This window comes from Amblyomma mixtum, chromosome 10 (assembly GCF_055824585.1).
Source record: "Amblyomma mixtum isolate Tamu chromosome 10, ASM5582458v1, whole genome shotgun sequence".
NCBI lineage: Eukaryota > Metazoa > Arthropoda > Arachnida > Ixodida > Ixodidae > Amblyomma > Amblyomma mixtum.
The window spans coordinates 117352488-117375718 of NC_143021.1; the positions used below are offsets into that span (position 1 = coordinate 117352488).

Below are 23231 nucleotides of genomic sequence, written 5' to 3' on the forward strand. Positions count from 1 at the left end.
GTCAATGCCAGCTGCGGCAGGTTACAGCTCCCTTTAATCGAGAAGAGCTGAGACGCGCGGCCCTTCTATGTACGTACATTAGTGCGATAGTATTTATTTTGTCGTCTCGCGAAAAATTGCAGGCTTCTCTGTCACGAATGTCCTGATTGGTCGCGAGAGGTCACATGAGCATTGGTCACAACCTGCCCACCGTTGCGAAATTCAGTCCACTTGCCACCTGCCAACCGTGGCGCCACTCATGAGCCTTACGGGAAGGAGCACCTTGGGCCTCAGTGGCGCATAACATACCGGCTGCACCGCTGCGCCATGAGTGGCATAGGGACTCTCTGCGGTCTTTAATATTCCATTGAGAGAGTCGTGACGTCCTCAACGCCACGTAACGACCAGTTGACCAATCATTAGGCCCCGCAAAATTTGGAATTTCGCCCACTTCCGGAAATTCTAAAGGGCCCCAAAATTTTGAAGTAAGGCCACCCCAGAAGATGGATTAAGGTAGGTTGGTGGGGACTAGGCGGGAATTAAGGTGGATTAATATAATCCGATATGATAATTCGGTGCAAGATACTTGAACAATCTGGACGGCGATGACCCATGCATACCATAAAACATAAAACGCGAAAAGGAACCGGTTCCAACCGGAGCTCGGGTGGGAAAATCTCAATGACTTTAAACACTCATTTTTATCTGTATTAAAAATGCAAATTGATTGATTGGTTGATTGATTGATTGATTGATTGATTGATTGATTGATTGATTGATTGATTGATTGATTGATTGATTGATTGATTGATTGATTGATTGATTGATTGATTGATTGATTGATTGATTGATTGATTGATTGATTGATTGATTGATTGATTGATTGATTGATTGATTGATTGATTGATTGATTGATTGATTGATTGATTGATTGATTGATTGATTGAGACGCCATAGCAGGCAATCTACATGCATGTCCTTGCCCTCAAGGTTTTCCTGCGCTAAGCACGCGCTACAGCTGCCATGCGCCATTTCGAAACACCTGACAAGGGCCTCTTAACTTTCCTCCTTACAGCTCGAAGCCTATTCGGTCGGTTCTTCTCAGTGCCATGGTCATCCTAGAAATCTAACGACGCCTGTTACGCGCCGCAGATCATGCGGCGACTGAGCTGGAAGCACACTAGAGGCCACTGGCAGCGAACGTACCACTTTGGTGATGTTGAGGAACGTCCAAGGCAGCGGCAGCTCGCGGCTCCTCTTGAAGGCGACCATGTCGAAGGGCGCCGTGAGCCACAGGACGAGGCATGGCGCCCACAGCAGCACGGTCTCCTGGAAGCAGGGTGTGAAGTCCGGAGTATCCGTGTTCCACGTCACGGATTCATCCTGCGGTGGAGAAGACATTAGGGGAATGCTCTTTGTGTTTCCTCTGTAGCAGCACCGATCAACGAAACTAGCCCAGAGTTCAATGTACCTCCTATTTTGCAAGTTCGAAACATGCATTTCATTATTATTAAAGAAACAACATTTACGCAGTCATAGAGCCGTGAGAAAACGTTACCACTTACTGTGCAACCATAGCACATACAAAAAGTAAAAAAAAAAAAGAGATTTTTATTTCTTTATTAATTCTGTAGGCCTTCACAGGCTCATACAGCAGTGGGAACACAAAAACACATTTCTAGCAATACTATACGTTCAAACAATACATCTAAAGGTAAATAAAATACAAAAATAAAAACAGTGCAGACTAACAGAAAAGGGTACACGTTATTCACATCTAATTAACAAAATGTACTACGAGCGGCACTCGCAGGAAAAGGTACAATGCTTTTTGGCCACAATAAATGTTTTTACAAAGACGCATGCTGTTCCTGAACGCTCCTGAATTCCTCTGAATTCTCCTCTTATGCATTGTGAAAAACCTCTCACACAATGTAAAAATTTTGCTTTAGCAAAATAACAAAGGCAAAGGATAAAACTCACAGTGTGCTTTTTTACATTTGCGAGCACGTTTTCAACTACAAAGAACATGACATACGAAAGTTTTAAGAAACGCACAACTTACTTCATAAGCGACTGTAGATTAGTCAGCCTTCAATTTTGCTTATTTTGGCGTTATCTGACATATAATTAGTTATTTTAGCCTCCAATGTTACAACTGCTTTGAACAAAATTAACGATTTCGTGCATCAATCTTTCCTCAACATCACCGCAGTGGTACGCGACTCTGTCCTCTGCCAGGGTCCCTTCATGGGGAGCCGGAAAAAATGTCCCCAGAAAAAACGTCCCCGGAACATACATCCCCGGAAAAAACGTCCCGATTTACAAAGTAGGAAAAAAGGTCCCCAAACGGGTGACATCAAACGCATCGTAAGCCGCCGTAATTTGAGCATCCGGCCGCCTCGCATGTGTACATGCATTCAACTCGCATGCATGTACGGCTCGCATGAGGCGGATACAAGTTGTTTGCCGGTGGAACGAGTCACTGCCCCGTAAACGCAACGGCATGGTCAGGCAACGCAAGTGTGGCAGTGGTTTTTCGCTCAACGCTTGGAAGGTTTGCAACAAAACACATGTTGAGAAGGACATCTCGATACACAAGCTAAATAATTGGTTTTCACCCAGCAACTCATTTCACCCAGCGTCGCATTTCACTGATTTTATGTTACACTATCATTTTCACCGTGATAAGAAGCCTTAGACTCCGTTTCTTCTTGGCAAGCCGTAACATTGCAAGCTAGAACGATTACATATGTTGGCACGGAAACGACTAAACAACGAACAGATACGGGCGTTCATGAAGAACAATGATGACGGCAGTTCTACTGGGATGTTTTGCAAAGAACCCTAAAAATGGACTTGCCACTGACACCGCGCGGAATTCGGTACTTGACCACTGAAAGTATTGTTGCACAGTATGACCAGATTATGTTATTGGGCCTTCACAGCATTTGGAGGAGTAGAATGGCTGTAAGACATTGTGACCTGGATGCACGATCGGTATGTGGTTATTTTGTGGAAAATGTGTGTAAGTTAAGAGAAGTCTTGAAGCAACAAGATTGCGCGGATGATGTATTGAGTCTGATGGACCAACTTGTGTTAATGAAAGTCCATTAGACACGGTTGTCTGCCAAGAGGCACGACAACTACGACATTTTACTGATGTATTCATTCATGCAATAAACAAAACAAAAAAATGATGACGGCAAAACGAAGGTGGTCGAGAGCATGCGTCTCTGGATCGTTCGGCGTTTCTACTGTAGTCACCTACAGATGTGCTTCTTCTTTGCGTGACCTGGACTGCATGACCATGGCGTGGTCTTGTACTACAAAATACTTCATGCTTACCACTGTTCTCAAGTACAAACGGGAGTCTAATAAAGAGGGCCATTTTCTGTCAAGCGGGTTCCGGAAGAAATTTCTTTATTCACTTGGGGGCATTTTTTCCTCCACAGTGCTTCCTCAGGGGTCCTTTTTTCCGGGGATGTATGTTCCGGGAACGTTTTTTCTGGGGACGTTTCTTCCTACACTCCCCTTCATGTGCCTCGAGTTCAGTCGCTCCTTGATCTGCGGCGCAACACAGGCGTCTGTATTGCTTAAAGTGTTTCGAGTACTTTTAAGCAATAATATAACTTTTCTGCCCGTTACACACGGCTGTTCTCAGTTCCCGGTAGTTTTCATGAAAACATTTAAAGCAGCATGAGATTTTTTTTGTGAAATGAAAATGTACGGCGGGGTTGTATTTCCTCGGCCTATAAACTGTGGATAAATTTGGAATGGAACAAGAGAACAGACTTTCGAAAGGCAAATCCTATGAATTAGTCCAGAGACAATGCATAGATTTATAACCACAAAATTCCTTGACTTTAGTGCATCGACCTATGAATAAAGTAAATATCTATAGAAAGGCAACAAAGTCTATAAGGAGACTGCAGAATTTCTGTAGAAAATTCTTGAAAGGAAAGAACCTAGCAGAGCGGAAAATTGGATTTAGCGTGGGTACGTTACAGATAACCTGAACGCTTCTCGAAAAACTTCAGTGTTCTGCAATGGTTTGTTGATAGGGCTGAATAGCGAGTATCCAGTTTCAGAACCATTTAAGTTGTTTCTTCCGAGTTAGTTTGAAAGATGCACGCTATGTGTGTGTCACTAAATTATATGGCGATCAGGAAATATCAGTGCCGACTTCATACATCATCGCTGGAAACCAATCAAGTGTGTAAACAATGTCATTAACAGACATAAGAACCAATGATGGGTCCAGCACTGACACTGCCGACACTCCTTTTCCATCTTTGGGCGTGTTCATACCACATCATCTTTAGCCATCTCACGCTGATTATAAAAATAGCCACTGAGTATGTCTATGGAAGTGCCTAGCAGATATACTTTCGCGAATTGATAAGCAATCAATGAAATTGTACAAAACCAAATGTATTTTTAAAGAGACACTAGCAAGCAGGAGCGTAGCCAAGTGGGGCTTTTCTGAGTACCCTCCTCCAAGCTTTCTGAAGAGGGCAGCGCGGATTCCAAAAACTAAAGGAAGCGTTCCGTCCATGGATTCGGAAATCCGGAGTAATTAGTGAAGTGTCCGGTTGCGATGGAAGCGCTTTATGACTCTGATGTGGCTGACGCCGAGACTGAGGCGCGAACAGTCACTTTATAGTGACGAGTACCTTTTTAATGTTTTACTGGCTGAGAACAATGCAACAAAACTTATTCAGTGTATAAAAAAACTCAAAAATACGTAACACAAAATGGAGTACACAACACTGTGCCTGGACCAGCGACTCAATTTCATACGAAAAAACAGGCTACGAGGTAACAGGATGAAATTTCAAAGCAGGCTGAACCAAATGCCCCGCTATTCAGCTTTGTTCTTTCTACTGTACATCTTCTCTCCCTCTGGTATTCCACGAAGCTTGATCTCTCTCATTTTACCATTCGAGCTCCGTCTGAGAGCGATATTAAAGTGTAAGAGTGCTAGAGTTTTCGAAATTTTCGAATTTCGAATCCAGTATCTAGCTATACGATGAGCTTAACGAATTAAGTTGTGCTTATTCATAATAGTTCGAAACGAGTCGGATTCGTCTCGAAGTTTTCGAATAACGGCCACGAGGTTCGAATGCGGCCAGCCGTGGTTTTCTTCGACGGCTGTTTCAAAAACGCGGCCCACTCCGTCATCACACAGCATGGTGTGCGGCGTGAGATTGGAATGAGATTCCCGATGACATCAAACTCAAACATAATTTTCCGGCCTTATTGAAAAACGTATTTCTGCTCTGTCCAGAGCTGTGGGACTAAATGCGTTTGTGTTTGGTTTTGTACATTTCAGAATATGCATGCGCTTTACATATTTGCAATGCCGCGATTGTAGTATCTCACGTCGTTTTGTAGATGTAGTTTTGAATGTCTGCCATGTCTTTTTTCTTTTTTTCATTTCTTCCATTTCTGCCATTTTCTGCCATTTCTTTTTATCTGGGCCTTTCACTAGCCGAGCTGGCTATGGGTCCAATTAAGTTTTGATGTATTGGTTTCACGAAATAAAATGATGATGATGTTCAAAAAATTACGAGGAACTTTAGCGGCTAAAGTGGTGAAAGGCGAAAGCCTGAGTGCTGCATTCTGCTACGCGATTGTTCACTTCACATTCTGTTGGTGCATTAATTAACTGCAAATTAATGACGCTTTAGCTTCGCCTTTAGAAGTGGAACGCGACAGCCTGTTGTAGCGCTGCCAGGCGTTCCACGGAACGCCACCACCCGTTAGGCGCAATGCGTTTCCCTTTGAATGCAAGCAACGCTTTTTGAGGAAAGGTTGTACGCCTTGCTCGTCGGTAAATTGGTTTTTGAGGAAAGCAAATGTATCAGTGTGTCATATCTCGGTGGTCACCTAAACCTCGCCGTAACATGAAGGGAAGATGATGGGAGTGAACGAAGACACCGTATTCACTAGACGCGCCTTTGTTCATTCCAAGCCATCGAGCTAGCATGGCGGAGTGGTAGCGTGCTCGTCTCGCACTCCGGAGACCGCGGTTCGACTCCCGAGCTCGGCCAATTTCCTACTCGGTTTTATTTATTTATCTGGTCTGACTAGGAAGGCTAATTAGGTTAATTGGTCAAGTACGTCCCACTAACTTGGAGAATCACTATACAATCGTGTACTGTGCGATGTCAGTGCACGTTAAAGAACCCCAGGTGGTCGAAATTTCCGGAGCCCTCCACTACGGCGTCTCTCATAGCCTTAGTCGCTTTGGGACGTTAAACCCCATAAACCAACCAACCAACCCTTTAATTGTTTGCATGGTTAGTAGCCAAAGTACAATTGGCCCCGTTTGAAATTCGCGCACTGTGACGTCACGACCAATTCGACCAATTGAAAAGCGTGACATTTTCTGTCGACAACTTCTGCTTACAACGATGAGGCATTAAAGGCTTCCGCCTAAAAAAATAACGCCAATAACAAAAGAAAGTGCGCTGGGTTGTCGAAGGGAGAAAAGATCTTTAACACCTACGCTGAATCCGGAGCAAACTCATGGGTGGTCATTCAACCAATCATTCATAATTAAAACTGCGCGAACAAAAACAAGGACACGAGCAAGAAAACAGACAACACACAAAAGCGCAGACTTCCAACTTTTATTCGAAAAGATTGTCGCCGTCTTTTATACCCTCTGTGGATACAATCAACACACCCTCAAACCCATCCGTGATATTTAAAACACGTGCGCTTATCTCCTCTGAATGTCCGAAACAATCCACGTTAATGACCAGGCGCCTAGCGGCACACAAGTGACTCATAAACACGCGCAAATTTTACCTCAAAAAGACGAAGGTCATGAGCCACGTGCCTTGCCCACGACATGTCTAACACGCCAAGAATCACAGAAAAGCAACGAAAAGAAAACAAAAACAATGAATGAAGACGTAAACATGGAAAAGGAGAGATCACTAAAATCTGAGCAAAAAAATGCGAAACCAACAGGAACGCGGAAAACCAACTCTGTGGCCATACATTGGAGCTAAAAAAAGAAGCTAAAAAATTTTTAATCTCATACCTACATGAACAAAAGTCATCTGAAACATGAAACAAGTGTAAAGTGACAACAAACCCATAGAAAGCTAAAAGGGTGACATGAAACAGAGTAAAGTGAGAACCTAACTATAGAAAGCTAAAAGGGTGACGCATGAACCCTACAGTACTAAGAGGAAGGCGAACATCTAACCATGACGGTATGCATTGCTCCCTTCTAGAAACTAGATTTCTTTATCAGACAGGTGAATTGACGGCGTACTCACACATTGATCTGCGCTCTTGGCAATAAGAAAGGCCTCAATAATTTCCCTTTCTGTCTTCCCTCCCGCTTTCGCGAGGAATTCAGCATCTTCTAAAAACGCTCCACAGTCGCGTTTTTCGCACTTCGCGCAGTGAATGGCCATATTGCTTCCTGATTTGCTTGACAAATTGCGCTCATGCTCACTCGCCCTTTCATCAAAGCAACGCCCTGTTTGGCCGATGTACGTCTGGCCACACGATAAGGGAACTTGATAAACGACTTCAGACGCGCATTGAGTGTACATGGTGCTGTGGCTTACTCTGCACTCTTGTCGCCTACCTTCACTATTCATCATGGCGCACACCCTAGACAACTTAACCGGTGCCGAAAACACAAGCTGGACACCATATCTGCCTGCAGTTTTCTTTAGATTATGAGCCACGCGATGAATGTATGGTATAACGCATACTGGTTTATGTTCCTCTTCTCTGCGTCTACGGTTCCCTTGTTTAATCCTTTGTAGCAGGTCTTCGCAAACACTAGAAACTAATCGCCGCGGATAACCTGCGGCATACAGTCTCTCTATCTGCATATTAAGGCTCGATTCCTGATTATGCAATATGACTTTTCAAGCGCAAAACGGCAAACTAGATGAACAATTGCCCTCTTCACTAACTTCGAATGAGCACTGTCATACGGAAGGAACTGCTTTTTCAGTCGCGGATTGTAGGACCCACAGATATGTGAGCTTGTGAAGTGCAAGCTAACACCTAGAAACTGAATCCGACTGTCCTTAGGCAAATCATACGTGAAGTTAAGTCCTGTTCCTTCTGCTTTGAAAACATTAAGGACGTTGCTAACAGTTTCAGAGAGGCCAGACGTGGAAGGGAGGTTAAGGACTACTAGGAAATCATCGACATATTTAAACACGCACACAACATGAAGGTCACCAAGGCGATGTTCCATGCGTCGGTCAAAGCAAGAAAGGAATATACTACACAAAACAGGTGCCACGGAGGATCTTATACAGATGCCACTTTTCTGCACGTAAAACTGCCCTTGATGGCATATCGCAGTCGAGCGCAGGTAAAAGTCCAACAGTTCCAGGAACTGTTCCGTAGACATGCCAACCTCGTTCCGGAAGCTAACTTCACCATGTTCTTCGATATGTTGTCTGACGGCTACAAACAAGGCATCATGGGGAATGGAGTAGAATAAGTCTTCTATATCTACGGAGAAGGCCGTGTTGGCGGAAGGGATGTTCTCTAGCGTGCCAAGAAGTTCTTTCGAGTTGCGGACAAGAAACGGGTCTGGTCCCACTACTTTGTTCAGGTGGCTCTTTAAGAAATCTGCCATCATTCTTTGCCAGCTGTCCTTCTCTGACACTATCACTCGAAGGGGGCAATCCACCTTGTGCGTTTTCCCAGGGAAAAACGCGTGCAGGAACCCCTTCTGGTCCGTCTTGATCTTTTTTGCCATTGAGTCGAGATTAACCTTCCTGAGGAGCTTCCTGGCCTCGCTCTTTTTCTTCTTCTCGGAAAACTCTACCGGTCGAAAATTCTTATTGATAGCCTGCATAGATTTAACGTCAAGCATTCCTGCCGGCATGACTACAAACCCGCCTTCCTTGTCAGCCTGCATTATTGTAAGGCCTTCCTCCTTCAAGAAGCTGACATGTCGTAGACATGTCATGGACAAGGCACGTGGCTCGTGACCTTCGTCTTTTTTAGGTAAAATTTGCGCGTGTTTATGAGTCACTTGTGTGCCGCTAGGCGCCTGGTCATTAACGTGGATTGTTTCGGACATTCAGAGGAGATAAGCGCACGTGTTTTAAATGCCACCGATGGGTTTGAGGGTGTGTTGATTGTATCCACAGAGGGTATAAAAAGACTGCGGCAATCTTTTCGAATAAAAGTTGGAAGTCTGCGCTTGTGTGTGTTGTCTGTTTTCTTGCTCGTGTCCTTGTTTTTGTTCGCGCAGTTTTAATTATGAATGATTCTAACCAACTAGCCCGCCAGAAGATACTTTTGAACCATTCAGCCACATCCCGCAGTACGTCCAGCAGTGTATTACCGATGAAAATGATGACTGCGCTTTCCAAAATGAATGTGGAATTTCCTGCAGGGCATTTTTAGAATTGTTGTCCTCCTACCTCAACAACACGTACACGCAATGGGAAGGCATTACGCTCACGCAGGAGTCCGGTGCGAGAACGGGTTCGAAGGTTGCCCCGGTCCCTAGCAAGATATTTTTTTGCCGGGTTGACAGAAAAGCTGATGAAGTCCTGTACGTTGCATATGTGCGCATTTTTCGGCGTGTTGATCACTGTCTACGGGTTGTCAATGCCCTCCAGCCAGAAACTGCGGCACGTTTTCCAATATTTTTCAAAATAGAGGGTCCGGCCTCAAGTTGACCCATGAAGTTCCTCAGCATCATCATCATCATCAGCCTGACTACGCCCACTGCAGGGCAAAGGCCTCTCCCAGGTCTCTCCAATTAACCCTGTTCTTCGCCAGTTGCTGCCACCGTATTTCCGCAAATTTCTTAATCTCATCCGCCCACCTAACTTTCTGCCGCCCCCTGCTACGCTTGCCTTCTCTTGGAATCCACTCCGTTACCCTGAAGGACCAGCGGTTATCTTGCCTTCGCACTACATGCCCTGCCCAAGCCCACTTCTTCCTCTTGATTTCAACTAGGATGTCATCAACCCGCGTTTGTTCCCTCATCCACCCCACCAGCTTCCGATCTTTTAGCGTTACAGCTATCATTTTTCATTCCATAGCTTGCTGCGTTGTCCTTACCTTAAGCTGAACCCTCTTTGTTAGCCTCCACGTTTCTGCACCGTAGGCGAGTACCGGTAAGATAAAGCTATTTTTAGATTAGTAGCTCACGCTGGAACCCAGCTACCTGTGTTGGCAATGCTCCCATAGGAGAGAAAAGCCTCTGCTAAACTATAAGTCCTTCCATTCGAAACTAATAAAAAACGGGATCGTTACTGGATTCATCATGAACCAACTCGCCCAAACTAGAGTTTTACTTTACTGGATTCATGGGTATTTCAGTGATGAAATCTTGTAGACACAATATGAGCGATATTCTCAAAGCCCAGGTTCACCGCTGCATGGAGGCTTGTTTCGGGGACTCAGCCGTTGTTTAGTGTGCTGATATAAAGCCCTACGGACGTTAAAAAATTCAGGGGGACACTTTGTTGACCTTAAGTGCGGTGAGGCGAAAGCCTTTAGCGCAGTGTTGCTGCTTTTGTCATTGAAGTGTGGTTAAGATGTTAATTAAGTACACAATTGTTTGTAAATCTTACATGCTGGAGACGCTAAGAGACTTAAGAGATCAGGCTAAGAGACTTAAGGAAGCAGGATATCCAGCTGAGCTTATCACTTTGGGTTGCAATAAAATAATTAAAAAGCTTAAAGCGCCGACATTGCTGCCGTCTTCACAGCAAGAACAGAAACGGAAAAAGTTCGCAGTCCTTCCCTATGTGCATCGCCTTTCTCATGGACTTAAAAATGTGGCCCATAGGTATAAAGTTGATGTGGTTTTTTCGGCCCCGAATAAGCTCAGTAAAATTTGTTCAGCAGTAGAAAATAAGTCCCGCAACCCCAAGAAATCTGTAGTGTCCTGTGGTGTTAAGCACGCTAAAAGTTTTGTGCCGTGCTCCAAAGGGGTAGTTTATAAAATCCCCCTATCCTGTGGTCAGATATACATTGGGCAAACGGGACGTTGTATCAACACACGACTCGGAGAACATCTCAATTCATTTGAATCTAATCGCTCCACTAATCTAGTTGATCATTGCCGAGAGTGTCAATCATGTTTTCCGTCCTTACATTTTACTGACATTTTGTACAAACACCCCGACCATTGACCAGGGAAATTATCGAGGCCTACAACATGGCAAAGAAACCAAGATTGTGTGTCAGCAAACCATCCCTGCTCCTGCGTGACTGTGAGGTTGCATATCTGGACATCACATAGCAACACATGCGTTCTGTTTTTGGTGTTTTCTTGTTTTTGTTTTTTGTTTTCTGTTTCCTTTTATAAGCGTTTTTCCTGTGATTAAACTTTAGTTGAGAGTCAGCGCTTGTTCCTGTGTATTCTTGTCTCGTCCCCGTTTGTTCGCGCTGTTTTTTGCATAATGTATCACCAACTCGCCCGCTTAACTATCCTGCTGAAGGGCGTTTGGGAGGCATCCGTCTGATTCGACGCCTTTCTGCGAACATTCTCCAGCGTCCCGGACAAGGAGAACTACATATTCGTTGGCAGGAAGTAGCGTAGCCATTAGCACGCTCGGCTGCGTAACGGAAGGATGGTGGTTCGAATCTCATCGTGCACGAAGAATTTTTTCTAGTGTGGCTAGAAAAAGCGTGACACCTCTGCTTACAAGATTCTGCTGACAACCGTCTGTCCACAATGATGAGACATTAAAGGCTTTCGCCTTGAAATCTCCAATGCTAGAGTTTGAGCAGCGCAATAGTACGAACGAAACAATGAATAAAGTAGCAGTAATGCACCCCCCCCCCCCCCCCACATCCACTCCCTCTCGCACAAATTTAAGAAAGTGGGCGGTATCGTGTCAATGTTTTATTCTCAGCTCCCAATAAAATAGGTTAAGTGGAGCAGCGGTCAAAATAAACGTAAAAGGATGGAAGGGAAGGACAGACTGTAAAATAAATCATGAAACCAGGTTTGTGCGTAAGCTTGCTGTCGTCTTCCAGATCCCGTTGTCCTGTGGCCGCACCGTTTACAGAGCGCAGCTCTTCTGTTTGACCCGCCGCGGCGGCTCAATGGTTACGGCGCTCGGCTGCTGGCCCGAAAGACGCGGGTTCGATCCCGGCCGCGGCGGACGAATTTCGATGAAGGCGAAATTCTAGAGGCCCGTGTGCTGTGCGATGTCAGTGCGCGTTAATGAACCCCAGGTGGTCGAAATTTCCGGAGCCCTTCACTACGGCGTCCCTCATAGCCTGAGTTGCTTCGGGACGTTGAACCCCAACAAACCAATCTTCTGTTTGAGACCAGATGGCGCCACAGGCGCGTTCGGATCTTGGCGCCATTAAGGGGCCTCGTAAGTCGCCGGCGCGCCGCAGCACTAGTAACGTCGTGTGTGGCTGTCGAATGCGTTCTTTCTGCAAAGATGTGAAAAGGCAGAGGAAGTACGTCCCGTGTTGTGGATTGCAAGGATAGCGACAGAGAGTTAAAGGTGTTGTATGAGATCGTTTGCGAGCTTCACGGCCCCGATCTGCACAAGGACGTATACACTGCCCCTGTTCGCGCTCTTTAGCCATACACCTTTCCGAACGAGCGAACACAACACGTCCGCCAGTACAGACAGCCGATATAGAAAGAAAGGTTTCGATCTTGGAACGTCTGCGCGGGTAAGTCCACAACATAGCCGCATGAGCAAGCTGTTCCGCCGCCGAAACCGGGACGGCGTGCTGTCAGATGTTGGCGGTTGCGCCTGCGTGTGAAGCGAAACCACATTGAATGAATGAATGAATGAATGAATGAATGAATGAATGAATGAATGAATGAATGAATGAATGAATGAATGAATGAATGAATGAATGAATGAATGAATGAATGAATGTTTATTTTTCGACAGAAATACAAAAAAAGTCTGTCGAGGAGGCTGAAAAAAAGGCAACGAATGCCTGACTAAGTGTCAGCCCCCTTTCTGAAAACACAAAACACTCGAGCAACAGGGGGTAAGAAAAATTACATAAAGTATATACATACACTTAAAATGGAAGGTAAGTAACATGCAATCAATAATAAAAACAGTGAACGCAAGTTACACTTTCAAGGAAAACAATCACAGCTGAATAGATAACAGGTACAAGTTCACTTTTTTTTTTAAGTTTCCTAGAGATGGCGATTCGTTTACAATACTGAGGATGGTAGGATGATGATTTAGAAAATCTGGAATTATAAAAGATAGCTTTTGCATACCATAGTTTGTCCTTATCTTGCCTGTGTTGTACGTAGTGTGTCTTGTATTATATGTGTGCTCTTTTGGAAGGTATGTTTTGAAAAAGGCGCTTTCATTATGGCTGATCTCTCGAAATATTACAATAGCTGTTTTTTTGTTAATAAGATTTTGTATTGTTAATGTACTATTCTTCTTGAAAAGGGGCGCAGAATGACTTCTATAGGGCGTATTTTCAACGACACGTATCATACGTTTCTGCAAGGTTAGCAAGCTGTCGATGTTAGTTTTCGTCGTGGTACCCCAGACAGATAAACAGTATTGGAGGCGCGAATGTACTAGGCTATAGTACAACTGTTTTTTTAATCGAGAAGGAAAGAGATGCTTTAGTTTATTAATAATGCCGATGGATCGTGCAATGTTGGTTTTCACGCTGTCGACGTGGGCGGTCCAGTTTAAGTTTTCTTCAAACGTAACACCAAGGAACTTATGGCAAGTGGAGCGCTGGACGACTTCATCACGGAATTGATCACAAGTTAAGGTGTGTCACAGAAGCGCCTGAGGCCGAGTGAGCAACGGAAAAGAAGAACGACTTGCGCTCCTGCATAGCGTTACTGTAGATTGTGCAGTGCACAGCCGTTCGAGCGGACACCTGTTAACCGCCAGTACACCTTTCAAGGCGAAAGCCTTTAATGCCTCATCGTTGTCGACAGAAGCTTGTCAGCAGAGGTGTCACGCTTTTGAGGGGTGTCCACCGAGATATGTCAGAGAGTTACTGCGTAATTTCCTTTCCTCAAATACAACATTCATTTTCTTCATTACGGCTCCTCTTTCTCTTTCTTCTTTCACTCCCACTTCCTCCCTTCCTCTAAAAACAGATAACGGGTGTCCACCGAGATGACAGAGAAATACTGCGCCATTTTTTTTCCTCAAAAAGCGTTGCGTTCAGAGGGCAAAGCATCGCGCCGAACGGGTGGTGGCGTTCCGTAGACTACCTGGCAGCGCTACAAAACGCTGTCACGTTCCACTCCTAAAGGCCAAGCTTAAGCGTCATTAATTAGCAGTTAATTAGGATCTAGTCATCAATCAGTAATTAGCCGCTAATTAGACATTCGTCATTATTTCGTAATTGGTCATCAATTATGTGTGACGTTAGCCTGTGATGACTCCACCAGTGCCACAGAGGCAGTCAAAGTGGTGCGGAAAACGCTTTCGCCTCTACTCACTTTAGACAGCCCCCGAATTTTTTGCACGCCGCCTTGGTGCTACTGTTGAACTTCGCTCCAGGAAGCGCGGTTTTCGTGGACCATATTCGGAACAAAGCATTTGCCCTACGGCTGCTGTGCTCTGCGGTTGTCCGTTCCTCGCGGTCCATGAAAGAAAGTCACTAAAAGTGACCTCGCAGGCCAGCGCTCACAGTGAAGCTCATTACCACCAACGAGACCTCGAGCATTTTCATGTCCGCATATCGAGTGCGGAGCGTAACACAATCTCGTGTGAGGCTAACGTAATTGTGAGTGTAGCATAAACGCGTTGCCATGAGCGTGATATTACATTTATATCGGAAATCCTCCGAAACGATTGCACGCAACTTAGTGAAGCTATATAGGCTGCTGCGGTGTTGCTGCCATGATAGCTAACATTTGTGTACATATTTATTTTTGCCACCTTTCTGTGTTAACAAATCAGTAGGAAACATTTTAAGATGCCGAAGCACCGTTAAAGGTTGTAAACAAATGCGTACGATGTGCATGTGAACGTTTTAGAGCGATGTGTGCATGCATGTACCCAATACGACAACGACCTGCGCAGCCGCGGGAGTAATAAGGGAGCAATTACTCATTTACATCCACCCGAGCGCAGCCATACGACTACAACTACAAAGTCGTATGGCTGCCCTAAAACATCCCTAAAACATTGGACCCCCTAAAACATTAGACCAGCAACCGCAGGAGCTTCAAATCTTTCTGTTTTAGACAATAGCAATAAAAAACAATCAGCAAAGCCTTCAACGGAGACAATTACAAGCATTCAGGCGATCAACTCGTTGGCCCGAAGAGGCGAAGAGCTGAGCGCCTCTTCGGGATATGAAGCCCGATTATGTTTTCAGCCTCACGTGGTCATATTAGGGTTCCAACATGTCCTTTCAAGCTTTGGCCAAGACCTAGTGTCGTCTTCCCACTCCTCTACAACCGTATCAGCCGAAACACTGCCTGTCGGCACCGAACCACCAGACGCAGCAGCCGTCGTGACGAGGCGCGCGCCGAGCGGTCAGGGGGCGAGTAATGGCGGCGTGATCACGTGATCAAAGATGGCAGCCCCCATGACACGGCGCTGTAAAGCGTCGATGACAGACAGGCCGGAATATTAACGTGAGACTTCCAGAGCTCAAAGCGGACTTATTCTAACTTGGAAAAACACTATTTCACCTGCGAGTACTTGTGCGCCGTTTCTTGTCGATACATAAATTTTTATGTGCACAATGATCGTTATAGCAGAGAAATCGCAGAAGCTTATCATATATCTAGGAAAGCAAATGGCTGTGTTAGCCAGACTCCAGTTGCCTTCTAAACAAAACGAGATAGGGGAGAGAATCAGTGATAAACGGACGTGCGTGCATGAGGAGATTTTTATCGGTGGTTTGACTACGAAAATCGCGCACATTTTCCAATGAACGCAATCGACTGCTCAGCGCAGTATGTGTCCTCTCTGTTTCGACTCCGGTAGCGCTTATAGCGCCACCACTAGCGCTGCACTGTTGCGCATGAATATTCGTTTTGTACGAAAATTCGCTAGTAGCGAATATTCACATAAATATTTGATTCGTGTTGGATTCGGTTACGAAAGAGTGCTGAAAGACTTTTTCTTCTTTGGATGCCTAGACGCGAGGAGCAGCTCGACCTGTATGCCTCGGGGAAAAGCGCATGGAAAAATTGCCATCATGGAGACCACGCTGTTCGTTTCAGCGCAAAGATGGTACGCAGTCCCGTTTTAGGTACTGTTCGGGGGAAGCTGACGTCAGTTCAGCGGAAAGAGAAGTGATACAAGCAAAGTGCCAACACACATCCGGCTCGCTCGGGTGATAAGCGGGCGTTCTCCTGAAAAGGTCTGAGCATCCCTTCCCAGTACCACTTCAGCAAAAAACAGCTGGCGCGCAACGACGAGAGAGACGCTTGTTTTTCCGTCCGTTGTCTGATGGTGCACTCAGATTATTATTATGAGATAGCGGGTCAAGAGTTTGCATAACTGGCTGAGCAGTGCGAAAGAGTGGTAAGCTAGAATTCCTAATCGAGCTTGGCTAGCCTCGGACCAGCTGACGGAGTGCGTGGCGTTGATGACCCTGACCCAGAACGTCCTCGACACTCAATATTGCGTTGAAAAAGTTTTCTCCCTTTCTTTCTCTCTCTCTCTCTCCTAATCGAATTTTAGAGATTCTACCCTCAGCTTCTACAACAGTGCAAACAAATTATGAGACGGAACATAGATGAACACATCTGCTGCACACAAGAGTTGAGCAGAAGAGGAGCGCGCTGAGATATACTGACTATTACATCACTTAGAGGAATTTGAAGAAAAATTCTCCTGGCTAAAACGTTGAATTGCTCGCCCTCAAATTTTTTGCACAGGTGATTTTATCGGTACTTTTCTTATATATGCGTTTGGGTTGGGTACTTGCTGAACCAGTGAGAATTAATGGACACTCCGGATCGTATGCGACGCTGCCGGGCCAAAAACGATGGATGGATGGATAGCAGCGCCCCCTTTGAAACGGGGTAGTGGCAATTGCCACTATGCTCAGCTTTTCTTACATTATTTTTTTTCAACTGTGTTGTTAATTCTCATTGAAATTCGTCATCTTCTTTCACTACGGTTTCCTACACTTCTAACCTTATGTCACATCTCTGCTTTTCAGCCACCAATCCTCCGATCGCTGTTTGCTAATTTCCACTGCAGATTTATTTACATGACCATTGTTATCTTTAAACCCTGGGGCCTCCGGAAGAGTGACTGTGCCTGCATCGACGTGCGGATGGATACCATCACATTTGAGTATATGGTGTTCAATTGTTTCCACAGATCTACCACACACTGCACATGTGTCATCTTCTTCGTTAAATTTCTTTTTGTAGCTGCGCGTTCTAAGACACCCTGACCTAGCTTCAAAAAGTAGGGCACTGCCTCTTGAGTTATCATAGAAAAATTCCTTTCTGATCTGCCTTTTCCAGTACCTACACTATGTTTCTTTTCCATTGAATTCATCCAATTTTTAACTTCCGGGTTTTTAACCTGTCTTTTAATGCTCTTTCTTTCTCCGTCCTCATGACTTGCATACTTACTGGTTAGTTTCCTAGTTCTCTTCCGCCACTGTGAGTCAACGCTCTCTCTGTATAAGTATTTAAAAACCTTAGCTGCCCACCTCTTACACAGCTGCACCAGCAGCGCCAACTGTTGGCGGCGGCAGATCGAATGACAAAAGTGGACGAATACAACACGCCGACCAAAGAGCGCCCCTATCATTTAGAAGGGCGAGAGATGGCGCTTCTGGTTCAGCTGCTGTGAAACCGTCTTTTTTGGTCCGGCATCGCCGCATACGATCCGAAGTTTCCACTAACTCTCACGGGTTCAGACGAGTACCGAACCTAAACGTAGCTCGACAAGCCGCCGGGTGCCCACTCAAAACTTCAGTGCTTTTGTATTTTTTGTTATTGCATCTCTTTTGCTTTCTTTGCGTGACATGGTTGCTTTATTATATTTATCATTATTACTAATTGTTATATTCGTGTTTTATGCACCCCCCCCCCTACTACCTGCCTGAACCAATTGGGCCTAAAGTATTGTGGAATAAAAATAAACATAATTACGACTAAATGCCACCGCTACGAGAAATTTGCGAACAATCCGGCGATTTAGCCGGGAGAAATTTTTCTTCTATTCTCTCTGGGCTACGCAACAGTTGCATGCATGCCTACCTAACCTCAAGCAACGTCACACAGTTGCAAGGCTGTGCTTGTACCACAAAATGTATCATAACTTTTCTTCCAACTGTCCTATCCAGCCTGCTCATCGTTCTTCAGCCCGCACAAGCCACCAAAATGCCGTTTACCCACCTCATGCTCGCACCGTGACCCATCTCCATTCCTTCTTCATCCAAACAGCGCGTGACTGGAACAGTCTTCCCACAAGTACCATCCTTCATACAAACCCGGACCATTTTAAGAAAACCATCGAAAAAAATGTTATTAACACCAGGTTGCTAGCCCACCCCTCATGTAATGCCCTCATTATGGCCCTTGAGGTATGTGTAATAAAATATAAACAGCGTATACGAACTAAGACAGCATTTGATGAAGCCAAAGGAAACGTACGGAAATATTCGGTTGTTTTTTGGTGTTGCATGTTGGGAACGAAAGTAAAAGATGGCATAATTTTAAAAAGTCGGGAATGCAAGATTCCGCGGGTCGGATCCGAAACTTCGACATCCGCACTGCGGCGTTCGGTGGCCTAGCAACTCAGCCACGGCAGTTGCTGCTTCTTCTTCACTCCTCGCAGGTATCTGTGTGAAGTGTATCCTAATATTGACAGTGCTCGCTAGGGCCACCATCAATACTATGGTCAAAGGGAGCTTTTTTAAGACGTTTTTAAGACGTTTCAGATTAGTCGTCAGAAGAACAACAATTAATCATTTCAGATTAGATTGTTGTCCTTATCGAACAGCCAAGGCAAATGCATGCATCCCTTGCCTACAAGTGTTGACTCCCTTGTATTGTGCCCTGGGCGTTGCGCGAGCTGTACTCAGTTCGTGCAAATCGTGCTGTCACAGCGGCACCTCCACTCGTCACGCGCTTTCTCGCAGAGATAAGGCGAACACACGAGGTCGAACCTTCCCTTATCCAAACATTGTTGCGCTCCCATTGTCTTTCTAGAAGCACGCGGAAGGCCGAAACGGGTGATATCGGCGTCCAGCTGGCCAGTCGGAGTGCTCTTTCGTGAGAAAGGGGCCACTTGATGGCGGTGCGGTCTTTCGCACTACTTTGCCTCCCTCGTCGGCAGCTCCAGCGGGCTCTGGGCGGTGTTCGGGCAAGGGCAGCGAAGTGCGAGAAACACGCGCGAACTGTGCGGGAGCGTTCTGCCCTCATTAAGGCGAAAGCCTTTAATGCCTCATCGTTGTCGACAGATGGTTGTCAGAAGAGGTGTCACGCTTTTCGGTTGGTCGAAATGGTCATGACGTCATAGAGCGCGGATTCGAAGTAATGAGGTCACCCACGGATGCCTGACGCCAACTTTTGGAGCAGACGACAACTAATAAAATAGTTGTCGTCCGCTCCGACAGGGGGCGTAAGGCGTCCGTGGGTGACCACATTACATACCTCATTACTGCGAACAGAGCCATCGATACAACCGTATTCGTCGAAGCAGAGAGCGAGAGAGAGAAAGTCGTGCTAAAGAAGCAGTCAGAGTGTGTAGTTGTAATGTGTAGTCAAATAAAGCACTAGTACAGCACAAACAGTCTCGCACTCAGTGCCAAACAGTGCGCCAGGAAAAGCTTTCGCCTTGCAGCACTTTAGAGAGCCATAGTGCCCCCTGAATTTTTTTTTTTTTTTTTTGCAGCACGCGCGTGGTTTTCCAACTACTGCCTTCGAGAGCCGTTTAAAAAGGCATTCTCTATACATGATATGACACCACCTACGTGTGAGGAAGACGAATTGCACAGAAGTAGCCAGGCGGCCTTGAAAGTGATCATCGAACGGTGCGAACGTCTGCTCCGCACGTACCAACTTCCAAGCCCTGCGCCTCGCGCTGCGTGTTCACGGACCCGATTTGCATTTCCACGTCACACCTATGCCTCGGCGAAGCGAGGCGTCGCGAAGATGAACACAGGCTGATTGGCTTGTGCATCTATCCTCCACAGTCTCGCAAGTGCCTTCAGAACATCCCAACCTCAGTTACGCTTGTTCATAACAGTCAAGCACACTTACTAAAGTTCATTCGTTGCGGTGCCTTGGAGACACTATCTCGAGCAAATTAGCCTAATCGGATAGTGCATCACAACCAACTCGTCTCTGTCAGACTAAGGCTATACTTGACACTGCTTCTGTTCGAAAAATAGTGTATGAGACATTCGTCCTTACAAAACTTGAAAACGCTCCCGCTTCATGGAATCCTCATCAGGCATATTTAATTTACGCCTATACGCAGTTCAGAGCCGTCAACCTCTGTTCGTAACCTGAAGCTGAGATTGAAACCTTAATACAAACCTTAACATTCGCTTAAGCTCCAAACGCTTCAGCACCGACGCAAGATGGCAAGGCTTTGCCTCTTTCATCAATTGCATTACAGCTTTCCAGACCTCCGTGGCACGTTGCTTACAGATCACATCAGAACATAGCGTCGTCTCTTTTATTCTTGCAGAATTCAGTGTTTACGCGGATTAGTAACAGTCGTCACAAAACCTTTTCAGGCGACTGCAATTAAAACAGAAACCAACTTCCGGACTCTATTGTAGGCGAGCACGACCCTACCACCCTACTATATTTAGTCAGTCATTAATAGGTAATTTCAGCCAATAAATGACCAGAATCTGTTGAGCGAATTGTTTTCACGTGTAGAATTTCGTCTGGTTTTGTTCCTACATTTCTGCTACCTTTTCGCCACTTTGCATTGAATAACTTTGCATCGTATTACTTTACTCAGTACTAGACTGTAGATTGTAGGGCCAAAAAGTACAAAAAAAAGAAAAAAACTGCAGTCTGCGCCCGCCTTATGACACAGAGCGGTGGTTTAACAATGCGGGAAAGGTGCCAGAAGGCACCCAGCATGACGGTCTGAACTAGGTAGCGCAAAGGCAGGTCAAATGTCTGCGCCCTTCGCACACGAGCTGTAATGCCTTCGACTACCGAAGACCACACGCCATCTCATATTCCAGTAGTAAAATGGCAGTTTGGGCGAGTTGGTTATGCATCTTGTAATAAAACAGCGCAATGGGCACATTACAAGAACGGAGAGAAGACACACACGGCGCCGTGTGTGTCTTCTCTCCGTTCTTGTCCTGTGCCCATGCGCTGTTTTAGTACAAGATCCATATTCCAGCGCAGTCGTAGGTCACGCCTAAAATGCGCATCTGCGCGCACCACTGCAAATGTATCGCAGACGTAATACGAGTCTGGGGATACCCCACAAAAAAGTAACGACTCTTCGAGTAATTAAGAGCAGCCCCAGACAAGGAGGCATACTCACGAAAAACATTTGTTTTCAAGCAGGCTGCGTTCATCAGCTAAGTACAGAGTGATGTCATCCGCATAAGCGGTGGTGCCCGTTTCGTGTAGCATAAACATACTAGTTGAGTTAGAGCCTAGCTCGCGGCAGGGATTCCAACCGGCGACCAATGTTAGGTGTGTTGACGCTCGCTATTCGATCGCTGCTCATTTCTTTTCGGCGCCTTGTAAGCTGTCCCGTTTGTGCGCGCTAACTAACAATGAATCAAGAACAAAAGCAGGCTGTGGTACAAACCACAAAATCAAGTTTGTGTCCTGTATAATGGGAGTAGTGTATGAAATCCCGCTTAGTTGCGGTTCAGTTTACGTGGGACAAATGGGACGCTGCATTAATAAGCGCCTACAAGAACATAAAGTTCGTTAGGCTCTCACAGCGGCATGAATTTGCCAAAACACTGCCTTTCGTGTGACAAAAAATGCACGCCACTCTTTGAGCGTACAAAGATAATCGGAAGTGCCAAAGACCAGAACACACGTGAGGTCATCGAAGCCTGGCAGATTGATAGATATGGGCCCGATAAGTATGTAAGCAAGTCTTCGGTCCATCTGTACAAGAAGGAACTGAAGTTCCTGAACTCGATTAGATAAAGATTGCTTGTAGCGCATGCGTAGGGTTGTTGATGGAAGGAAGATGTGTTTCAATAAACAGTTGCAAGTCCGCGCTCGTCCTGTCTACTTCTTCCCTGTGTATCGTCCTTTGCGTGGTTTTCGTTCTAAGTTCATGCATTACCAACTAGCCCCCCATCGTACACTCCTTAGATGAGTTCGGTTGTATCCATGGTTTTGTTCGCACTAATGAGGTATATAATGTAATCACCCATGGACGCAGTTGGATTCCCTCTTGATCTCGTAGAGGGAAATTGGGTTAAAGATGATTGTTGTAGGATTCTTGACGTCTTGAAGATTCGTTTTTGCTCAATCACATTGCAAGAGGACACTTTAGGAGAGGTTAACTTTTATAACAATTAAAAGCACAACGGAGGATACAAGCAAGGAGAAAACATATTTACACTTGACTGGCTCGCAGTTCTAGGTGACGAAACCAGCCCTCGGTCCTGCCGAAGCAGCGGGTTTTAAATCCCATGTCCCCGCCCTCGGTGGGAGAATAACCAATCAAGTACTATACAAACATCCACCCAATAACTTATTGGGGAAAGGAAAATACCACCAATCAGCAATTGGGGAAAGAATAACACAACCAATGAATGATTGGGGAAAGAAGGTAACTCATCGCGACACTGTACACATATGCACACTTTCCACCATCACGATTTCGGATAATTATGCTTTCCCGCTGCGAGCTTCGCGAACACTCGCTTTCCCAACGTCCGGTTGCCGCCAAGTTCGAGGAACGCCATTTCAACTCATCTGTTTCTCGTCGTCGCTACTCATGCCTGCAGCTAGCGTGACAATATGTCAAAGCATGCCGCTGCAGACATGGTACAAAGAGCCACGCACTGTGGCGCGGGTCAGCCTCGCCGTACACACGTGCACACAGGATGCCGCCTAACGACTCAGTCCATGAGGGGAGTTTGACGTCTCCTGTAGTCCCCCGCCATTCGGCGCCTCCCTTCTCCCGCTGGGTTCACTGACCCCTTTCTGTGCGGTTGTACGGAGGGCCTAAGAAAAAGGACTTAATGGGCATTCCCATAAAGCGACCGGATGCAGCAAACAAAACACGGCACCGCGAACTTCACTCCTCCCAACCAAGAATGTCACACAGACACTTGTCAGTGGGACATTAAAGTTCAGCCACGGTGTCCAA

General features: G+C 45.7%; 1 protein-coding gene across 1 annotated transcript in view; it reads right to left on the reverse strand.

The window, feature by feature from the left end:
• LOC149326759 (ATP-binding cassette sub-family C member 1-like) overlaps positions 1-23231 on the reverse strand; it is a 112412-nt gene that overhangs the window by 78327 nt on the left and 10854 nt on the right. The window contains exon 2 of the mRNA XM_089563814.1: positions 1186-1362. Coding sequence (XP_089419940.1) covers positions 1186-1362 — 177 coding nt within the window. The remainder of the gene's footprint in view (positions 1-1185; positions 1363-23231) is intronic.